The 18,798-nt window shown below is 43.9% G+C and overlaps 1 protein-coding gene across 2 annotated transcripts in view; it reads right to left on the reverse strand.

Annotated features, from left to right (window-relative positions):
- Positions 1-15,348, reverse strand: part of KL (klotho) — a 57,250-nt gene extending 41,902 nt beyond the window's left edge. The window contains exons 1-2 of one of the 2 annotated variants that reach the window (XM_074572952.1): positions 15,336-15,348; positions 6,877-7,622 (exon numbers count right to left, since the gene is read on the reverse strand). In XM_074572952.1, coding sequence (XP_074429053.1) covers positions 6,877-7,620 — 744 coding nt within the window. In that variant the 5' untranslated portion in view covers positions 7,621-7,622; positions 15,336-15,348. Of the gene's footprint in view, positions 1-6,876; positions 7,623-15,335 lie in introns of those variants that run through there. The other variant, XM_074572951.1, reaches the window with a different exon arrangement.
- Between the last annotated feature and the right edge of the window lie 3,450 nt (positions 15,349-18,798).

An 18,798-nucleotide genomic window follows, 5' to 3' on the forward strand; every position in this document is an offset into this window, starting at 1 on the left:
TAGTTTTTATTTAGCACTTAAAATAAATAACACGCATCCTATAATTTCTACAACCTGTCATCATTGCATATGGACGCCATCTCCCCAACTTCTTCAGAAGCACTTCATTTTTTCTTCTTTATTTTTACCATCATGGAAAGGAAGAAGAAAATCTCCTTGTGTCCATTTCTTTACAAGTCTCTACAAGCAGGGCCCTTTAATTGCTTGGCTTCTTTAAAACTTTGCCAAGATCAGCCTTGCACCTTCAGATTAAGTTCAGCAGTTTAACTGTTCATCAGCAACAATCAAACACTCAGTTGCAAGGATTAACTAACAGCCCTCAAACTCTGCCATCAACAAGCTGTAGACCATAAGACACCACAAACTGGAGCTAAGCAAACTACAGAGCATCTACATGCACACGTGTCTGTCTGTTCTTTCCTGCTCTTCCCAATGTAAGAAGGATATGCATCGTAGTCACCAAAAATAGTTAAAATAGTCTCCAAATGCCCGCACTCTGCGCTGCTCTCTATTCACTGTCCTAATGGTCGCTGCTTGCCAATGGTACTACCAGCTGTATAGACGTATTCACTGCTTCTGTCTAATTGAAAAAATACTGAAAGATCGGGGGAAAAAATCTTTTTGTTCCCCAGAGTAGACTGGGAACGAGATGCTATTACTCAAAGAAAGAGTTAATAAATGTGAGGAATGAAGCTAAGGTAATTGCCCAGGAAACTGCTGGAGTCCCGTTCTGATTTAATTTCTAACAGAGCGAAAGAGATCAGAATTTGACCTTCTACAAGGTGGGCGTGTGATGAGCGAAGCAACTTTCTTTACGTCACAGAGCGTTTCTTCTTCACAGAGGGCGACCCTTTCAACAGAAAAGATGTCTCTGCACTTCCACCTCCTGACGGTTGCTGAATAGAGGTGTCTACTTGACCTATCATAGGAAAAGCTGTAAGAGCTCATTGCTTTCGGTCAAAAGGGAAAGGCAGGGACTAAAAAATGGTGAACTATCTCAAATTAAAATACGCATTTCACTCTGCAAAAATTGAAGCTAGGCTTTATTTTCCAGGTCTCAACGATATCCTTAAGTACAGGTAGGAATTATGCCCATCAATTACCTTAAGTACTGGAAACCTTCCATAGAAGCAAGATGAAATGGAAACTGGAAAATTTTGTCATACGGAGGGAATGCACAGTAACACAAGTCCTTCACACACTTCACCTCGGGTCCCCTGAAACTAAAATAAATACAGGATCTCTTCTGCCTGAGGAAAGAGGTTGATGAGGAAGAACCTAGAATGTCTCCTATTTTATTAGGTTTTATTAATGCAAAATGAAGGAGTATCAAGGAGCAGATAGCTTTACACTCCTGTACCCAATGAGACTTTATGAGATGTGAATTTTTTGTTGCCCTTACCTATATCAAATTGCTGTTAATCAGTAGTCATTATCTTTTTGGCACTGAGTAGAGCCCTGCCAAACATGTTCAATAAAAACTTTGATCTTAAGTGAAAAGCATGCTATTTAAAACAGAAGCATACTAGATTACCTTGGATAGGAACCAGAAATATCACCTAGGTACCTCCAGCAACAGCTACTGCAACAATTAAAAATCAGGCACGTGGCGTTTAAAATGAGATATGAAAACACAGATTTGGGTCTACGTATAAAATTAAATACAGATTCACAGCTATAAAAAAGACAACTACTAAGCATTAAAATTCTCATAATGAACAGGGACTCTCAACAAATTCTCATCCTCATAATGAACAGCAAAAGAGTGGAGGTGGGACTTCTGCAAGCTTGACCTGGTGCTCTTCCACACAGAGAACACACAAATACACTTCAGTCACCAGTGTAGCCTTTCCAGGCCCTGCCTGTTGAGTTTTAGTAAGATTTCCTATAATCTCTAAAAAACTTTTCAAGTTCTAGAACCACTGCACTTGAGGAAGGCCCACTTTTACTTTTCCATGATAACACCTTATTCTGCCTGCTTAATCCTGATAGTTCTATAATTAAAAATCAAAGTACTCTGTAAAGATAACATATTGCTTTTTTGTTACAGTGGAATATTTGAAAACAGCATTTCATCTTTCAAATGTGTATGCGATCAGGTAGAAATGGCATGGGGAAAGTTACATATTCTATCTTTGGATCTAATTTTAATAAAATGAGCATTCCTGAAAGTCCAAACTTCTCTGTTTATCACATTTTAAAATGAGACTCTTTTTTTTTTTCTCTTGACGACTAAAGCTTGAGAAAGGTACACTATAGCTGTTACTATCATTTGTGATCATAGTATAACTATTCATAGCTACTGGCATAGAAAACTGCAGCATCAAAGCTGAATTTGCTCTATGGTTTAACTGCACTTGTTTGTCATCTCTGACATTTGAAAGATACCTGATTCAAATGATTAGTGATTAGAATAATCACTACTGTGATAAATTCTTTGCAAATATATACTACCCAACTGATATTCAAAACCAGAAACAGAAGCAATTTCGTCTTTGAATTAAGTCTTAAGAAAGAAAGAATAGGGGGAAAAAACCAAAATACTATTACTTAGAATTATTCCTTCTTTTTTTCTAAAAATTCTGTGTGTCTTCACAACTACAATGAGCCATGTTGCTTTCAGGAAAATCCAAAATCACCCCATTCACACTTAGTGAAAGTTTGAAGGCTGTTTGAATTTTGAAGGAAACAACATGCACTGACAAAAGACCACTCTCCTATGCTGCAATTACTGATACTTCATTAGGTTTAGCACTGAAGGTCAACAAAAGAGTACTTACCTTTTGTTTTGGAAAGTTTTGGAAGGGAAATCAGTCTGTTGCTACGTGACTGGTTTCCAGGCAGCAATTCCACTCACTTCTTCGGGGAAACAACGTGTTCTTCTGTTTCTGCAAATGCTGTTTATATTGAGTAAATCCAAGTATGTTCAACTCAGACAATACACTGTGAACCAGTAATGACAAAATGCATTTGCAAGAACCAGAACATAATACAATGACCCCTCTCAACTCCTATCTGGAGAAAGAGATGCATCATATACATGACGGATTGCTGGCATTACATTTTCTGGCTCTTGACTCGAGAGAATGACAACTTTTATGAACTATACTTGATCCATTCAATCTATTTTGTGAATAAATGCGAACATCTTACTCCATTTCTTACTATGTTTGAAGGGCTTAGACATCTCAAAAGCAACAAGTGTCAGTGGAAATACTATAAAAGGGTGACGTTTTCACCGAATATTGATCAACATCCCTCAATAACAAACCAAGGATGCAGAATACTATAAAAGGGTGACGTTTTCACTGAATATTGTTCAACATCCCTCAATAACAAACCAAGGATGCATCCATAAAATATTTTTTCTTACAAGCTTTTTTACACTATTCTTATTTGCTCTTTCTAGAAAATGTCTTTTACTCTGTGCATTTAGCATCTGTTATGACTCATTTGCAGAAATTCAGAAAAATGAAAGGTAATTAAAAAATTCAGTACAATAGGATGAAAACCGTTCAAGCTAAATTTAAACATTGTTACTCAGATCAAACCTCATTGCCCTGTCTTCACCCGCCCTGAACTGAACAACCCGAATTAAATCAAACTCTCATTTGATTGTTTATTCAGATAATAAATAACTCACTCAGAAAGACAGAGACCAAAATCCACATTCATAACTGTTGAATTTTAAAGAACTTAAAGGAAATGATTTAGTCTTTTAATGTAATTAGCATCTAGTAAAATAAATTACTAGACATCAGCTTTCACTAGCTATCAAGTTTTCCACTTATGAGGGTCTTTGGTTTGAATAAATGAAGAAAGATGATGCTTAAAACTGCATATTGCAAATAAGGAAAAAAAAAAAAGAAAACATGCATAGTAAGAGTTAGTCTGATTATTTGCTAAAAACCAAACATTTATGACAACACATTTTATCTTTTAAAAAACAAGCATGTTCTGCAAGCTCAATTTCCCTGGGAGACAAGAGTGCCACAGAGAAGGAAAAAGGACTAGGAAGAAACCTAGGACCAGACCTTTTGGGTAATGTAAGACATAAGCAGCAAAACGTTAGGCAGCTGAAAGGGTTTTTTTTGTGTGGGGGATGATGCTACCACATCTCTTCTGGTGGGGCTATGAGGACTGTGTCTATCTCCTGGCAGCACTCTCCGGTGCTGCACACATCCACCAGGTTACGCGATGAAGCGGTACTTCTGTACAGCCTTCTGATCCAAATCAAGGCTGCCCTGTGCTCCTGAGAACAACTGACCAAACTCACCTACAAAATTATATGCAACCCACAGACGCACATTAAAGAACATGATTCAAGTTGCAAAGTCAATCACTCAAGAATTATGTAAGAAAAAAATTTATTTGCATAGAGAAATGTAATTCTCTTCTTACCATATGCGGTTTAACTTAATCTTTCATTACATGATTACATACGCTTTCTCTCCAGTTATCGGGCTGCGTAGTCAAAGAAGCCGCGTTCTGTAGCTTCCTACTTCATTGCTTGCACAAGTTGATAGGTCTAGTATCAATAAGCTACGGAGATGTAAGAAGGAAAAGGAGGATCTCAGTGTTAAAGCTTCTCACTTCTCTGTCCTGAAGAGTTAGGCTCTATCTCTGCCTCTATGGAAGATTCCTACCTGGAGGAGTCTGGGATGGGACCTCTTCTGCATAAACTGGGCGTCCCTTATTTTCTCTGTGGGTGATTTGAGATTTTGGGATCTGACTCGTAGAAGAGATGGAAGTATAATACAACTGAACAATATTCTAAAAAAGATCACCTGCCAGGAAAAGGGCAGGAAAATCATTGAACACTTTGGGTCTTCATTGCATCTGTGTTTCGGTTCCTCATTCATGAAATGTGGAAAAAATTATACCTTGCTGCCTTACACTGTCATGTAAAAAGAAATGTCCACTCATTGTGAAAACCCTGAATGACAGTCACTAGGACAAAACTAATCCTGAGGTTCTGTTACTAAACCAAGTATTGGCAGACTTTCTTGGTTTAATTATACTTTTTAATTGGCGTAGGCAAGTCTGTGCCTCAGTTTCTCGTTTGTTAAATAGAAAAGCACCTTTCTTCTCCATAGGGCTTTTATGAGAACAAGCATATGCTTGAGATTATGAGGGACTCAGATACTCCGCTGATATGGGATATAAATATCCAAGATAGACCACACTATGTAAAAGCCAAGGACAAAAGAGGTGTTCATCTTTATTTGTCTGTTCTCAGAGTCTTGTATTAATTCAGGTCTGAAGCGACAAATTCAACAAAGGGCGGAAGGGAGAGCCACACGGAATATGAACTGACTCATTAATTGCCCGTTTTGCACAGCAAAGGAGGGGCTTTAAAAAAAGTAATAAAGTGACAGACAACATTAAAATTCCACCTCAGTGAGCCTATGACCCTTGGAGTTGAAGGATTCCAAGGTCTGACAACCTGAGTGCTCAAATTTGCAGCTTTAATTAATTCTTTTGCATGGGTATCTCTAGGAAGACAGAGAAATAGAGTTTCCGCTCACCAGGTCCTGCGCCCTGGCACCGAGCCGGCAGCCCATCCCCTCGTGCACAGCCCCGCTGCCTTCAGAATAACTACGCAAAGTATGGCAAATAACTCACCGGCAACTATTCAGCAACTGTATGAAAAGCCTAACGGTCATTGAAAGGTGATGAAGCCTTGCTGCCTATAATCCTTATAGGAATAGTTATATATAGTTAGTTATATATAGTTATATACAGTTATATGTAGCTATAGGAATAACTTCACCCATAAGCAGATTCACTTAGTTCAGTGAACTGTACAATCACAGCCTGAAAGACGGTCAAGTACAACCCAAGGTACTAAGTGAAGAGTTCAAAGGTTTCAGGAGCAGGAATTTTTAGCCATATCTTCCCCACCTGTATTCTCCCTTGACTTCTTTACAGCACTAAACAATCCAAAGGTAATACAGGCAAAGTGACAAAAAGTTGAACAAGACAAGCGTCGGATGTTTTCTCAGTGTTCACATCTCATACATGATACATGTAACTCCTGCTGGTAAGTGTACACTGAGCAGGTGGGCATTAGCAGAGTTTGTGAGCATGTATTAAGGTTCAACAGATCACACCTCAATGGCCACACCATTCCAGTCGGATGGGCTGGATCCCCTCCCCTGTCACTGAAAGGATTTGTACACACTTTTGCTTAATTCTCCCTGAGAATCCACAATGTTTTCTTCCAGCGATCATTACAATCACACCATAAACAGGTATACTGCCTAAAAATGATGTATAGCAAAGTACTTATGCCACTTACTAGACTAGCTTGCGAGCAAAGGGGTTTTTTTCCCAAAAAGCGTTCACATTGCCAAAATAACCCATCCTGTGTCAAGAAAATCTCTCAGTGTGACATTTCGGCCACCTCTACGATCTCCATTAACTCAGTAAGATTTTTTTTATCAAATGCATGAAATTCTCTTTACAGTCGTATTAAGCATTTCCGCAGTAACCTGCGTAAGCTGGCGCTGGACTGGCATAGCCAAACGCATCCCCTCACCCACCCAGCACGGCAATCGCAAGCGTTGGGGGCAGGATTGAACATTTCTGCAGGACACAGACAGCGCTTTAACTCAGCGTGTTTGTTTCCACTAACTCGAAGTAACCTCGGATACAAAGTTCCTGCCTCCCACCTACGAGCCTTGCCGCCTTCAGCCCCACACATCGGCAGCCCGCACTCTGTCGGGCACATCCATTCAGTTTCCACTCCGGTGGCTGACCAGGGAATGGCTTCCCACAACCGGGTGGGCTGAGAACATCTTCCACACCCACCCCATAGCATGACCCAGGGTGGCCAAGGAGCCACGGGGGCCCCTTCCCGCCGCCCGCCATTACCTGGAGCAGGTGATGGGCTGCCCGGTAGCCGAGGCGTGGGCCTCCCTGCACGCCGGGCGGCAGCCGCCCCGTGCCATAGCCATGCCAGGCCACCACATAGGGGTTGTCCATGGTCAACCAGTAGCGCACCAGCCCGCCAAAATGCCGGAAGCAGAGCTCGGCGTAGTCGCGGAAGAGCTGGGGCAGGACGGGACTGGCCCAGCCACCGAAGGCGTCCTGCAGCCCCTGCGGCAGGTCCCAGTGGTAGAGGGTGACGACGGGCTCGACGCCCAGCTCCCGCAGGCGTCCCAGCAGCCGGCGGTAGTGGTCCAGCCCGGCGGGGTTGATGGGCGCCGTGCCGTTGGGCAGCAGCCGGGCCCAGGCCAGCGAGAAGCGGTAGTGGGAGACCCCCAGGCGCCGCAGCCCCTCGGCGTCGCGGAAGAGGTTGTTGTAGCTGTCGCTGGCCACGTCGCCGCCCGCCGGCCCCGGCGGGGGGGACCCCGGCGGCGCGGCCGGGCGGTGGGCGAAGGTATCCCAGACGGAGGCGCCTTTTCCCCCCTGCCGCCAGCCGCCCTCCGTCTGGTAGGCGGCGCTGCCCGCCCCCCAGAGGAAGCCGTCGGGGAAAGTGTCGTGGAGGAAGAGCTGGTCCTGCGGGTAGGGCAGCCGGGCGAAGCGGGACCAGGTGCCCGCGCCCTGCCCCGGCGCCCCGAGCAGCGGCCGCCACAGCAGCAGCAGCAGCAGCGGCAGCGGCGCGGCGGGGGCCATTGCTCCCGGCCGGGCTCCGCGACGGCGGCTCCCTCCTCCCGGCCCCCCGGCCGCCCCCTTTTATCTCACCTTCCCTCCCCTACCCCCCCCCGCCCCGGTGGGCACGGCTATTAATAATTACCTCGGAGCGGCCGTCTGCATCCTTCCCGCCCGGCTCCCTCGGGGAGAGCTGCCTCCGGGGGCGGGATCCAGGGGGTGAGACGGGGCGGGCGGGGAAGAGGGGGCAGCAGCGGGGTGGGGGCTCTTCGGGGGAGAGGTGGACCCTGACCCCCCTTCGGGGTCGTCACACACACACACGCCGGCCCCTTAGGGCGGAGATCCCGTCCGCAGGCGGCCCCTGCACCCCGCCGCGGCTCCGGTGTCCACCCCCTCGGAGGTGCGACCCTCGCCGCTGCCCTGCACCCTTTCTCCGAAACGGCGTTTCTGAGCAGCCCACGGAGGGACTCGACGGCTGGATCCATCCCCTCGGAGGAGCTGCGCGTTGCCCCTTTCCCACCCCCGCAGTGCCGCCCTCGGGGAGCCCGGGGCCGGCGGGCAGCGGCCCCTGCGGAGCGGCCGAGGGGAGGGAGCGATCCCCGGAGAGGGGTCGGGGGGAAGGCGAGGAAATAAAAATGATTTTTCCTTCACCCAGTGTTTCCTTCGTGGTACCTTGGCAAAAGATGTCTCGTCTGCGATGTCTCATGTAACAGTAATTAAAGAGCAACTCGTTGTCCAAGGACAACATACGCTCACCCCCCCCAGTAATTCATGGACTGTCACCTCCCAGTAATAACACTTTTCTTTTTTTAGAGTAGGAGGTTGGTTTATTTGGTTGTTTACCGCATGCAAAACAAGTTCCAATTAGAAACGCCTCACAGATCTTTATGGGGAGGAAACAAAATGAGGTAAATATGATTATTGAGTTACACTTTTTAACCGATCGTGTGGGAGCGATGCATGGACCTCTCTTTATAGGCAGATGTCAGACTGCTCTTCTTGTCTCCTTCAGACAAAATAATTCGACCAGGACTGTGAAGCGAGAACTGGCTCAACACATTGCACCTATTAGACAGGCTTCTAAGGACACAGAGATGTTCCCAGGAGATAAAGTCATTGTTCAACTACAGAATGAAGGCATTTAGATAATTTCATTTTATATTTATATTTATAAAATAAACGTCCTCAGGTGCAGGCAGGGCGTTTGCTTTGCCCATTTCTAGAGCTTCCAACTTCCACCTTTTCTGCACTGATTGGGTTCAGTTTCAGGCATTGTTTTGTGGTGTTTTTACAGAAATGACCAAAGATGTAGAGTACAGGATTGCAGTTAGTCTTCCATGAGCGACGATTGATTTATTCCCATGTTAGAGGGATGAAGCGCTGAGCAGCCCAAGGGACCACTGACACCCCTTCCCTAAGGAAGGACAGTTGACCCCTAAGGGTGTGGGAGGCTGGGGATGGCAGGCCCCAGCTCTGGTAGTCATCAGCTACCAGAAGTTTGGTATACAGTCTGACAAGCTGATGATTACAGTGTATTACAGTTGATTACAGTGTAAGTAAATGACAACTTGAGCTGCAGCAACAGATCTAGGTGTTAGCATCACCACGTAGTTACTTGCGGAAGCTGGAGAGAGGTTGTTAAGTGCACAGCGGCATTGCTGCAGTTGGCCCTGTGCAAGGAGTGAAGAGCCAGGCTCCTCTTCAGCACTGAACTGATTTCAGTGGAAGTGTAATGCCTTCACTGGAGCTCGCTGCCTAAGTATTTTGAAAATCGGGATGTAGAGACATGCCTCAGAAATACCTTAGCCTAAACCAGGGTGTTAGTGATGCTGAGGCCATTGCTGACATTTAAGGAAAGAAAACGTCATTGGGTATCTGGGGACACAAGAGATTTTAAAATATATTTTGATACATTTTCTTTTCATCTACTAATTATTAATTAAAATCTATATCAATCTTATTTACACCTATGCAGCACCTATAAGTAGGCACTTAACTGAAACTCCTTCACAGAGTTTGTTTCTTCCAAAGCCTCTCAGCAGTCAAAGTAAAAAGAGAGCCTTATGCTGTTAATGTAAATCAGCCTAGCTAAGATCTTTGTCAACTTCTGGAGGTGGCTACCTTCTCCAAAACTATCCAGGAAGCCTACAGTGACTATGCTCCTGAAGCAAGCAGTCCATTTTTGAGGGATGAAATCTGGCCATAAGTTGCTGGCACAAAGCTGTCACTTCACCTGTATGTCTGCGAGATAAAAAGTTTTGGGTTGTTTTTTTTTAGCATAAGTGTCAGAAAATGTGCACTGTGGCCTCCAGTTGCTTGGTTTCTGCTTACAGAGAAAGCTTGTTTTCATGTTTTAGGACAACACAATCACCCACTGCTCTGAGCCAATTTATTTTTTTTTTTAACAGACAGTCTAACAAACTCTGTGCAATATTAACCCTGCAGAAAGGTCGGCCAAACACTTGCAGACATCCAGGTGTCCCTCACTGCTCCTTGAGTTCAAAGCATGGCTCCGTCACGTCTGTGCTGCTGAGCAAACACACTTCCAACTCTGCCCCACGTCAGCAGACCAGGATTTACCTTTCAGCCTCTTTGTATTGGTGATTACTGAATGTTCAACTTTTGATAATATGTATAATGGATACTGTAAGTGTCACTCCAATTTTCATTAGGCTGTGCTGAGATTTTCTTTGCTATGCAGTCAGTGCATGCAATCAAATTTGACGGAGCATTTCTGTTTCTACCCCAAAGAGGCTGAATCTTCTGGGATATCTAATTTTAGGTAAATTAACTCTATTACTGCTTTAGATTCATTTAACAGCTTTCCCTGAGGTCACATCAGGCATTGCCTTCAGTGCAGCAAACCCCTTCCTCATTTTAAAATCTCTGCAGAAGAGCCAGCAGCCTTACACTGGTAGCGTCCGTGCTCCTCACTGTGGCAGAACGAGCTGTCTCAGTGCCTAAACCAGCCATCTTCTGTTTTAATGCCCCTTCACTGTTCACAAGCATATTTCCAAACATATACAAGCATACAGTCCGTTGAAAATAGCCTTGTGTAATAGACTTACACCCTCAGCATTTCATCTCAAGACACCCAAGTACTCGCTAGCAGTTGGGGACGCTGCTTGCAAAAAATCACCACCTAAATTAGACTCGGGTGTTTCTGCTACTGCTTCCTTCACTGCGTAACAACCTACTTCTTTATTCTGTCTGTTAAATGCAAACTGCTAAGCTGTCATATTTTACTTCCACTTGTTGATGAATAGCTGTTCCCAGTGGAAAGCTGTGCAACAGCATTCTTCATCCCTGCCAGGACATCACAGCCTATCAGGCAAAAAAATTTTTCCTCAATTTTCTCAGACAAGAAGTTGCAACTCTGTTTTTCTTGAAAAAATGTGGCCTTCCACACCCTTTCCTTCTTTCTCTCTTGATCCCACTAGTTATATGCATTCTCTGTACATTCAGAATGGCTTTAAAGGCAGCTAGTAACTGACTACTGAAATGACAAACACAGTGTTGTCAGGTCCAAAATATGCCTGCTGGTGTAGTGTAGTGCTGAGGAATACTTGTGAAGATATATAATCTTCCTCTATTCTAGCCGTAGATACCAAATCATTCTCATTTCTGCTTCTTTTGTAGATGGAAAGGGTGTTAGAGAACCTGAAATGACCTTTCTTGAATTCTGGAGACCCTAGTCATCTCCTGTTTCAAGTATGACAAATTCTTTTTATCCCATAAAGGATTCTGAATTGTTCTCCTTTATTCTGTGGTAGGGTCTAGTGTGAGGTGGGAAATCAGAAACCTAAACTCCAGTCGTTTTCCCTTTACGCTTTTGTAACTGTGTTTCCAAGAAGTGGGCAAATCCTGAACGTCCCTTTGTAGGAAAAGTGGAATTCCAAATCCTTTGGCCCTTCTTACTTTGGAGGGGGATGGGGAGTAACTTCAATGCGAGCCTAGAAATTTATATTATATTTGCGTGGGGTAGGGATGACAATCCTATTGTAACCTAGGAGGGGACACATGGTGTCTGGATGCTTCCTCGTACCTGGATGGCAGGGGCTGCAAAGCCTTCCCAGCCTTGCAAACCCTCCTTCAAGGGAACCAGTAAACCCACTTCAAACCCTGAAACACCGAAGGCGATGGGGATGAGAAGAAAAGTGAAACACCCTTCTGGAATGCTATTTCATTGGAAATGACATCTTGGAAATGCTGTCTTTTACTCTGGGAGGACACAAGCACCTCTCCATTATCCAGACGATGAGACAAGAGTTTACAGGTGATCTCCCTGTCTTCAAAAGTGCCTTCTGAATTGGTGGAAGAAAGGATGGGCAAAGACAGAAGGGAAAAGAAGTTGCCTCTCTCCTGAGAAGGGAGATAGTGGAAGGTGGATACATCCTCGCTTTTCCTGTCCCGGGCAGGGGACATGGGCTTGACTGGCAAGAAGGGTACAAAGCTGAGGGAGAAGACTCAGGGGTGCTGGAGAGAGGACAGGAGTGTTCTCCTTGCCAACACCAGCCGTGCAGCTCATGAGCCACAGGCTTCAACTCTGTTTTAGGCAGGAACCAAGCCCTGGTTTGCAGTGGTTGAAGAAATCGGCCTGTCTCCACAGAGTCTGCTGTGCCTGTGTGAACAGGTGAAGGTGCGTGTCCAGGAAAGTTACAGGCCAAACAGGGAGTTGCCCAGTGAGTTTGTGGCATTTTTAGGGTAGAAAATTATGGAAAACAGAGGGACTGGATCACTCACAGGGATGAACAAGATTTAGCAATTTAAATGGGATCTGGATAGACTGGATCTCAAGCCTAAGAGGTGTGTACCTGTGAAAATCCCAGTTTGCGGTCTCTGATGCAGTATAAAAAGGAGCAGAAACATAATTTCACTGCTCTGAATTTCTATTTGTGATACACTCTTATCATTTTGAAACCAATTTCATCCAGTCTCCACAGGATGGCTCGAAAGCTTGAATCCTGTGGCTCAGACTAGAGCTGACAGTACTCTAGAGACATGTATGGTGACTTTTCATATACAGTCATCCTATCTCTTCAGTTCAGGCACAGCTGAAGCATTTCCCTTCACTCTTCAAATTCCTACTATTTTAAAACCCCTGGCAAAATGCCACATCTTCTATGAAAAGAAAGATCCACAGGGGCTTAAATGAAGAAATAAAAAGCACTACTATTAAAAAATGAAAATGCAATGCTGAGTTTTATGTACACGAAAGTTGAATTTTTTAGACATTAAAGTCAGTCAGGGAAGAATACCCTGCAAAATTACTTCTATCATCATATCTTTCGATCACTTCCCATAGGTAAATTGATAAGAATTACACCTGCTAAAATCATACAGCATGACAAGTTAGTGCTTGCTAAATCTGTATTTCAAAAAGCAGTTGAATGACACCTCAGTTCAGATACTTATTTCTTCTTGGTTTCAGCTCATGCCAATATTGGTCTCCTTTACTGCAAGGCAAAGACTGGCTCACCAAGAAACAGGAATGCGTTTAAGAACTATGGCAGTGTGTTAATTCTTTTTAAGATTTTTCTTCCTAAATGACTCTTCTGCAGTTAAGAGTTACATCATTTTAAACTGAACAGCACTGAAACTTTGTAAACTAGACGTTTAAACTATATTGCTCTATGCTGCTGTGTTACTAAATGTACATGCAACACTGGCTGCAAACACATAAATACTTTTCAGGGCTACAGGCATATGATGCTCTTTAATAAACACAACTATTATATTATACAAAATCAATTTTGACTGAACAGCAAAAACTCAGTCTCTGTACTGTGTCAAGTGAGTAGTACTGAAATCATAGAATCATAGAATCTTCATGGTTGGAAAGGACCTTTGAGATCATCAAGTCCAACCATACACACACAAAAAAACCCCCTACAATCTCTGCCACTAGAGCATGCCCTGAAGTGCCAAATCTACACGTTTCTTAAATACCCCTAGGGATGGTGACTCAACCACCTCCCTGGGCAGGCTGTTCCAGTGCCTGACCACTCTTCCAGTAAAGTAATTCTTCCTGATATCTAATCTAAACCTCCCCTGCCACAACTTCAGACCATTTCCTCTGGTCCTGTCATTATTCACCTGGGAGAAGAGGCCAACACCCACCTCTCTCCAACCTCCTTTCAGGTAGTTGTAGAGGGCAATGAGGTCTCCCCTCAGCCTCCTCTTCTCCAAGCTAAACATGCCCAGCTCCCTCAGCCTCTCCTCATATGACCTGGTCTCCAGACCCCTCACCAGCCTGGTAGCTCTCCTCTGGACACGCTCCAGCGCTTCAATGTCCCTCTTGTACAGAGGGGCCCAGAACTGAACACAGCACTCGAGGTGAGGCCTCACCAGTGCCGAGTACAGAGGCACGATCACTTCCCTCGTCCTGCTGGCCACGCTATTCCTGATACAAGCCAGAATGCTGTTGGCCTTCTGGCCATCTGGGCACACTGCTGGCTCATGTTAAGCTGGCCGGCCACCAGCACCCCCAGGTCCTTTTCTGCTGGGCAGCTTTCCAGCCACTCTTCCCCAAGCCTGTAGCGCTGCATGGGGTTGTTGTGACTGAAATGCAGGACTCGGCACTTGGCCTTATTAAACCTCATACAGTTGGCCTTGGCCCATCCATCCAGTATGTCCAGGTTCCTCTGTAGAGCCTTCCTACCGTCAAGCAGATCAACACTCCCACCTAGTTTGGTGTCATCTGCAAACTGAGGGTGCACTCAATCCCCTCATCCAGATCATTGATAAAGATATTAAACAAAACTGGCCCCAAAACTGAGCCCTGAGGGACACTACTGGTGACCGGCTGCCAAGAGGATTTCACCCCATTAATCACAACTGAGAAGCCATTTAGTCTTTTAGTGCTGCTTCATACTCACATGAATGTACTTGGGAGCTGTTCCCAGATACCCTAGCAAGACTTTACTCCTGTATTTCCAAGATAGATTGTCTCAAAACCATTGGGAAGTCAAGACTTTTATTACTAAAACAGTAAGTATGCATAATTTAGGGTCTATCTCATCAAATGCGGTTGAGGAGTTGGATCAGATTAGGCCAAGGTAGAGTATGCTGCAACAGTCCAGTCTTGAAAAATAGAGCTTTCTAATAAAAGAAAAAAAACATTGAGGATTATTATAATGAATTTCACCTCTATGATGTGAAAGCGTAGATGTATGGCCAGTAGCCAAAGCATTTTGCATCAAGCATTTCTTCACAGCTACTATCCAGAAGAATTGGTGCACTACTTCAAAAATTGAAAGTCAGATAACTTCCATAGTAAGTTTGGGGTTCTTTTCTGGTGTGTTTATTTTTTTTTCCTGTACATTTCCTGTGGTTTTGAACACTGTGTGAAGAAATAGCTTTTTACCTGTCACACTGCAAAGTGACAGTCATCAGCCAGTAGGCTTCTAAAAGCAACAGCTATTCAAGTGGTCTGACTCCATGGGAAGACTGGAGGAATATCTGCAGGTTCTTGTGAGGTCCTGTATGTGGACCAGCAGCGTAGACTAAAGCATAGTCCTTCCATTTCTATGAAGGCTTGCAGTTACAAAATTTAAAGCTTGTAGCTGAGCAGCTAAGAAACGAGAAGCTTGAGACTGTCTGATAGGCAGTCAGATACTAGATTAACACATGGGATGTCTGTAGTCTACCAAAGAACTAAGAAGCCTACACAGGTGTCGTGGTTTTGGCCAAATTGGCCAATGGCTGGCGACAGGTGCTCCCCCCAACCTCTCACACACGGGGAGGAGGGGGAGAGATAAAGAGAGATTTACGAGTTTAGAAGAAACTAAACTACTTTAATGAAATATTAATAATAAAAATAAAAAGGAAAATAATTAAATAGATACAGTATATACAAAACCGCATTAAGCTCCCACGATGACATCACTGGCAGGCGCTGGGGAAGTCCCAGGCTGGACTCAGTGGCGGGTTGGAACTGGATTCCACAGACGGGGATTGGGATCAAAGACACATGAACAGACAGGGTCCTCCTCGGACATCAGCCACTGAAGGAAGAGTTGACCCTTTGATCCCTCAGCTTTTATACTGAGCATGGGGCAGATGGGATGGAATACTCTGTTGGTCAATTTTGGGTCACCTGTCCTGTCCGCTCCTCCCCGCAGGTGGGATCCCTCTATGCCTTTCCATTTCCAACCCTCCAACAGGACAAATAACGAAATTAGCTGACCTTGGTTGTCATAGCAATAAGTATAAGCAAGAGCCTCTCTGCATGCCATTCCTTGGCACTAACTGTCTTACCACTCTGAACGAACCATTTCAGACACAACAGGCTGTTAATTTTGGAGAGTTAGAAGAGGCCTAGCTAAGAAATACAATTACTGAACAGGTTTTACCTCAAACCAGGACAACAGGATACATGTCATGTGGGGAGGATGATATACAGACCAGAAAACATCCAAATATGGCACATAAAGATATATAGCCTAAAGTAAACACATTCTTGTAATGACTGGAGCTTTCCTGGATGTTTACTTTATAGAAAAAATAACTAGCCAATTGGATAATGCATTAAAGAGGCAGAGTAGAATATGGTGGCTAATAAAAGGATGCTTGATATAACTCATCAAATGTGTGTAAAAAGAACTTGGATTCTATGGATTTAGATTGCTGAAATCATTGCTATGTTTTCACAGTGCAGTGTTGTCCAGTGTCTACCAGGCATATCTAACATTTCTGAGCAAAGAAACCTTTGTGAGAATTCCCTTGATCAGTTGAGCTGTGGGGCTGGGCAAGGCTAAGCAAGCTGGGCCATCAAAACAGGCTCTGGAACTGAGCTGGGGGATGTCAGGAACACCTTCATGCAGTGTTGGTGGTTCCTGTGGTGCTTGGAGTCAGTAATTCCTCAAACATAAAGAGTTATGAGAGCAAGTAGCAGACCCCTGAAAAATTTATCTGTCTTGTAGCCTTCCACAATTAACAAAACTGATGAACGGAGGGCTGGACTTAGCTTTGGATTAAGGCACCTGACTGTAGTTGTCTACTTACTTACAAGTTTCCATGTGTAAGATGAGAAACAAACTCACTAGCTTAAACACAGGCCTCCTTTGGCAATGTAGACACTGTGGTGTACTCTGTCAGACCTCTGGCTTCCACTTCAGAAGTTACTGGTCTTGCGTCACACCTGGCAATTCCACGTTAATGTCTTAGGGTCCTCAGGGCATCTCAGAAGATTCCTATGTTTAAGTAACTGAATTGAGCCCACGACAGTTCAAGGAGATCTAACCAATGTAATACGTGCAGCCCAGAGAGTGATTCAACTCACCCTAAGGTAAGCACCAAGGAGAGATTCACCTGCCCAAACATGTATGTCTGGTTCCATCTCCAGCAGTCCATGGTGTCTGGCACATCTGCATGGGAGTTGCCGATATTGCACAGGGGGCTCATTTCAGCTGCCCACATATAGTTGGCGTGACTTTTGGCTAGATACTCCCCCTGTCTTCCACTTAATGTTCTGAAACAACACAGGTCTTCTGTAGATCCTGTGTTATATCTATCAGCTTTGGATAGATGACATGGTGACTCTAAGGCAGGACACAATGGTGGTCAAATGACACCATTTACCTTCCTGTGGACAACCGAATGTGGGAGATCTATGTACGCCTGTAATGGCAGTTGAAAGTCAAGCAGGATACCCTTGTACATTCAGAATGGCACCCAATGCCATATGTAAGGATGGGAGTCCTGACCATAGTGGCTGTTCACCTCTCCAGTTACGTAGTCTACTATGGTCAGACGTCTGTGGGTTCTGCATCATCCAGCTCTTGTTGAAGACATTTAGGTGCCTAAATCTTAAACTGAATCTCACTCCACTAGTACTCTCATAGAAATTTTTATCTTAATACTATTAATAACATTCTTATACATCATGCTTCTGCTACTATAATTAATATAAGGCCTTGTTTTACCCACATCTGAAATCACAGGAGGTTTAATCTTTTGAGCAATAACAAGCCCATCTCTTCCTTAGGGTGAAATTAGAGCCAGGATAATATTTGTTAACAGCAGCAGGTTCTTAATACTTCTTCCTGGGCAGCAGCCAAACTGTTACATGTTTTAGGTTTATTACCCTCTTTAAGCAATGGACTTACAACCAGGGGCAAATCAAGAAGCTGTATGTGCTACCACTGACTTCAGTTCTGTGAGATTAAGTGTTTGTGAGACTATTGTGAATTTTCTCAAGGTCAGTGATCAGATTTCCACCAGCCACTCTGATTCATCCCTAAGCGTTATATCTGCTGCAGATCAAAGAAGGATGAGCAATATAATAAGGAAGGAGGAGCTATGCAGCAATTATAATGCAGGTAGCTGAATGTAGGAGTAACAAAAATGCCACAGTGATTAAGCAACGCATGTTGGCACATCAATGTTTTAATTCTCTTCATCCAGCCGGTAACTTCAGAAAATGTTCATACTTGTGGGATTCTAAGAAAAAAAGTGTTTTGTATTTCACTCAATGGTTGTGAGGAAAGTCAAATCGTGGCTGAAGGAGGTATCGGTTAAACTTTGACATAGGTATATTTGAGCTATATGTAAGAAAGTTAAGCAGACTAATTCTCTAAAATTGTCAGGCCTGTAGGAAGGTTAGCTACCATTTGGTACAAGCATCTAAAGTAAGTATATTTTCCAAGTATAAATCTTTGATTTACAGTGGTCTTTTATATGTGCCCAGAATGTAACCCATGCAAAAAATTCAGCTTGAAAAAATTCTTTGGACTCCGTGTAACTATGCTCAAATGCATTCATTGCTGGAAGAATGTATCCCCCTTTCCAGCATGGTGCATGTATTCTTCATCTAAACCTATTTTTTTTAAAATTGCAAAAATCTTTCTTTGTAGCGAAAAATCTTTCATATCTACACAGTGAGGCAGTCCCACCCACAGAGAGAAAAGCAGACCCTTGGCATTATGAAACATGCTTCATAGGAGACGGCAGTAAGTGAGTTTTAAATCTATTAGAGATTCAAAAAAAATGTACTACAGTTAGGCATCATCAAGCAATTCCTCCTTTTGGCTGAAACAGGGAAAGGACTCTTTGCATGGAAATGAGGGAGAAACAATATTTACCAGACCAATTGCTCTGTTAGGTAGCAAGGGGTAGCAGGTATTGAGTGAGCTACACATTTTGGGTCATGCTGTCAGAGCAGGCGTTCATTTGGGCAATTTATGGTCACAAAGGCTGATA

This window comes from Larus michahellis, chromosome 1 (assembly GCF_964199755.1).
Source record: "Larus michahellis chromosome 1, bLarMic1.1, whole genome shotgun sequence".
Taxonomy (NCBI): Eukaryota; Metazoa; Chordata; class Aves; order Charadriiformes; family Laridae; genus Larus; species Larus michahellis.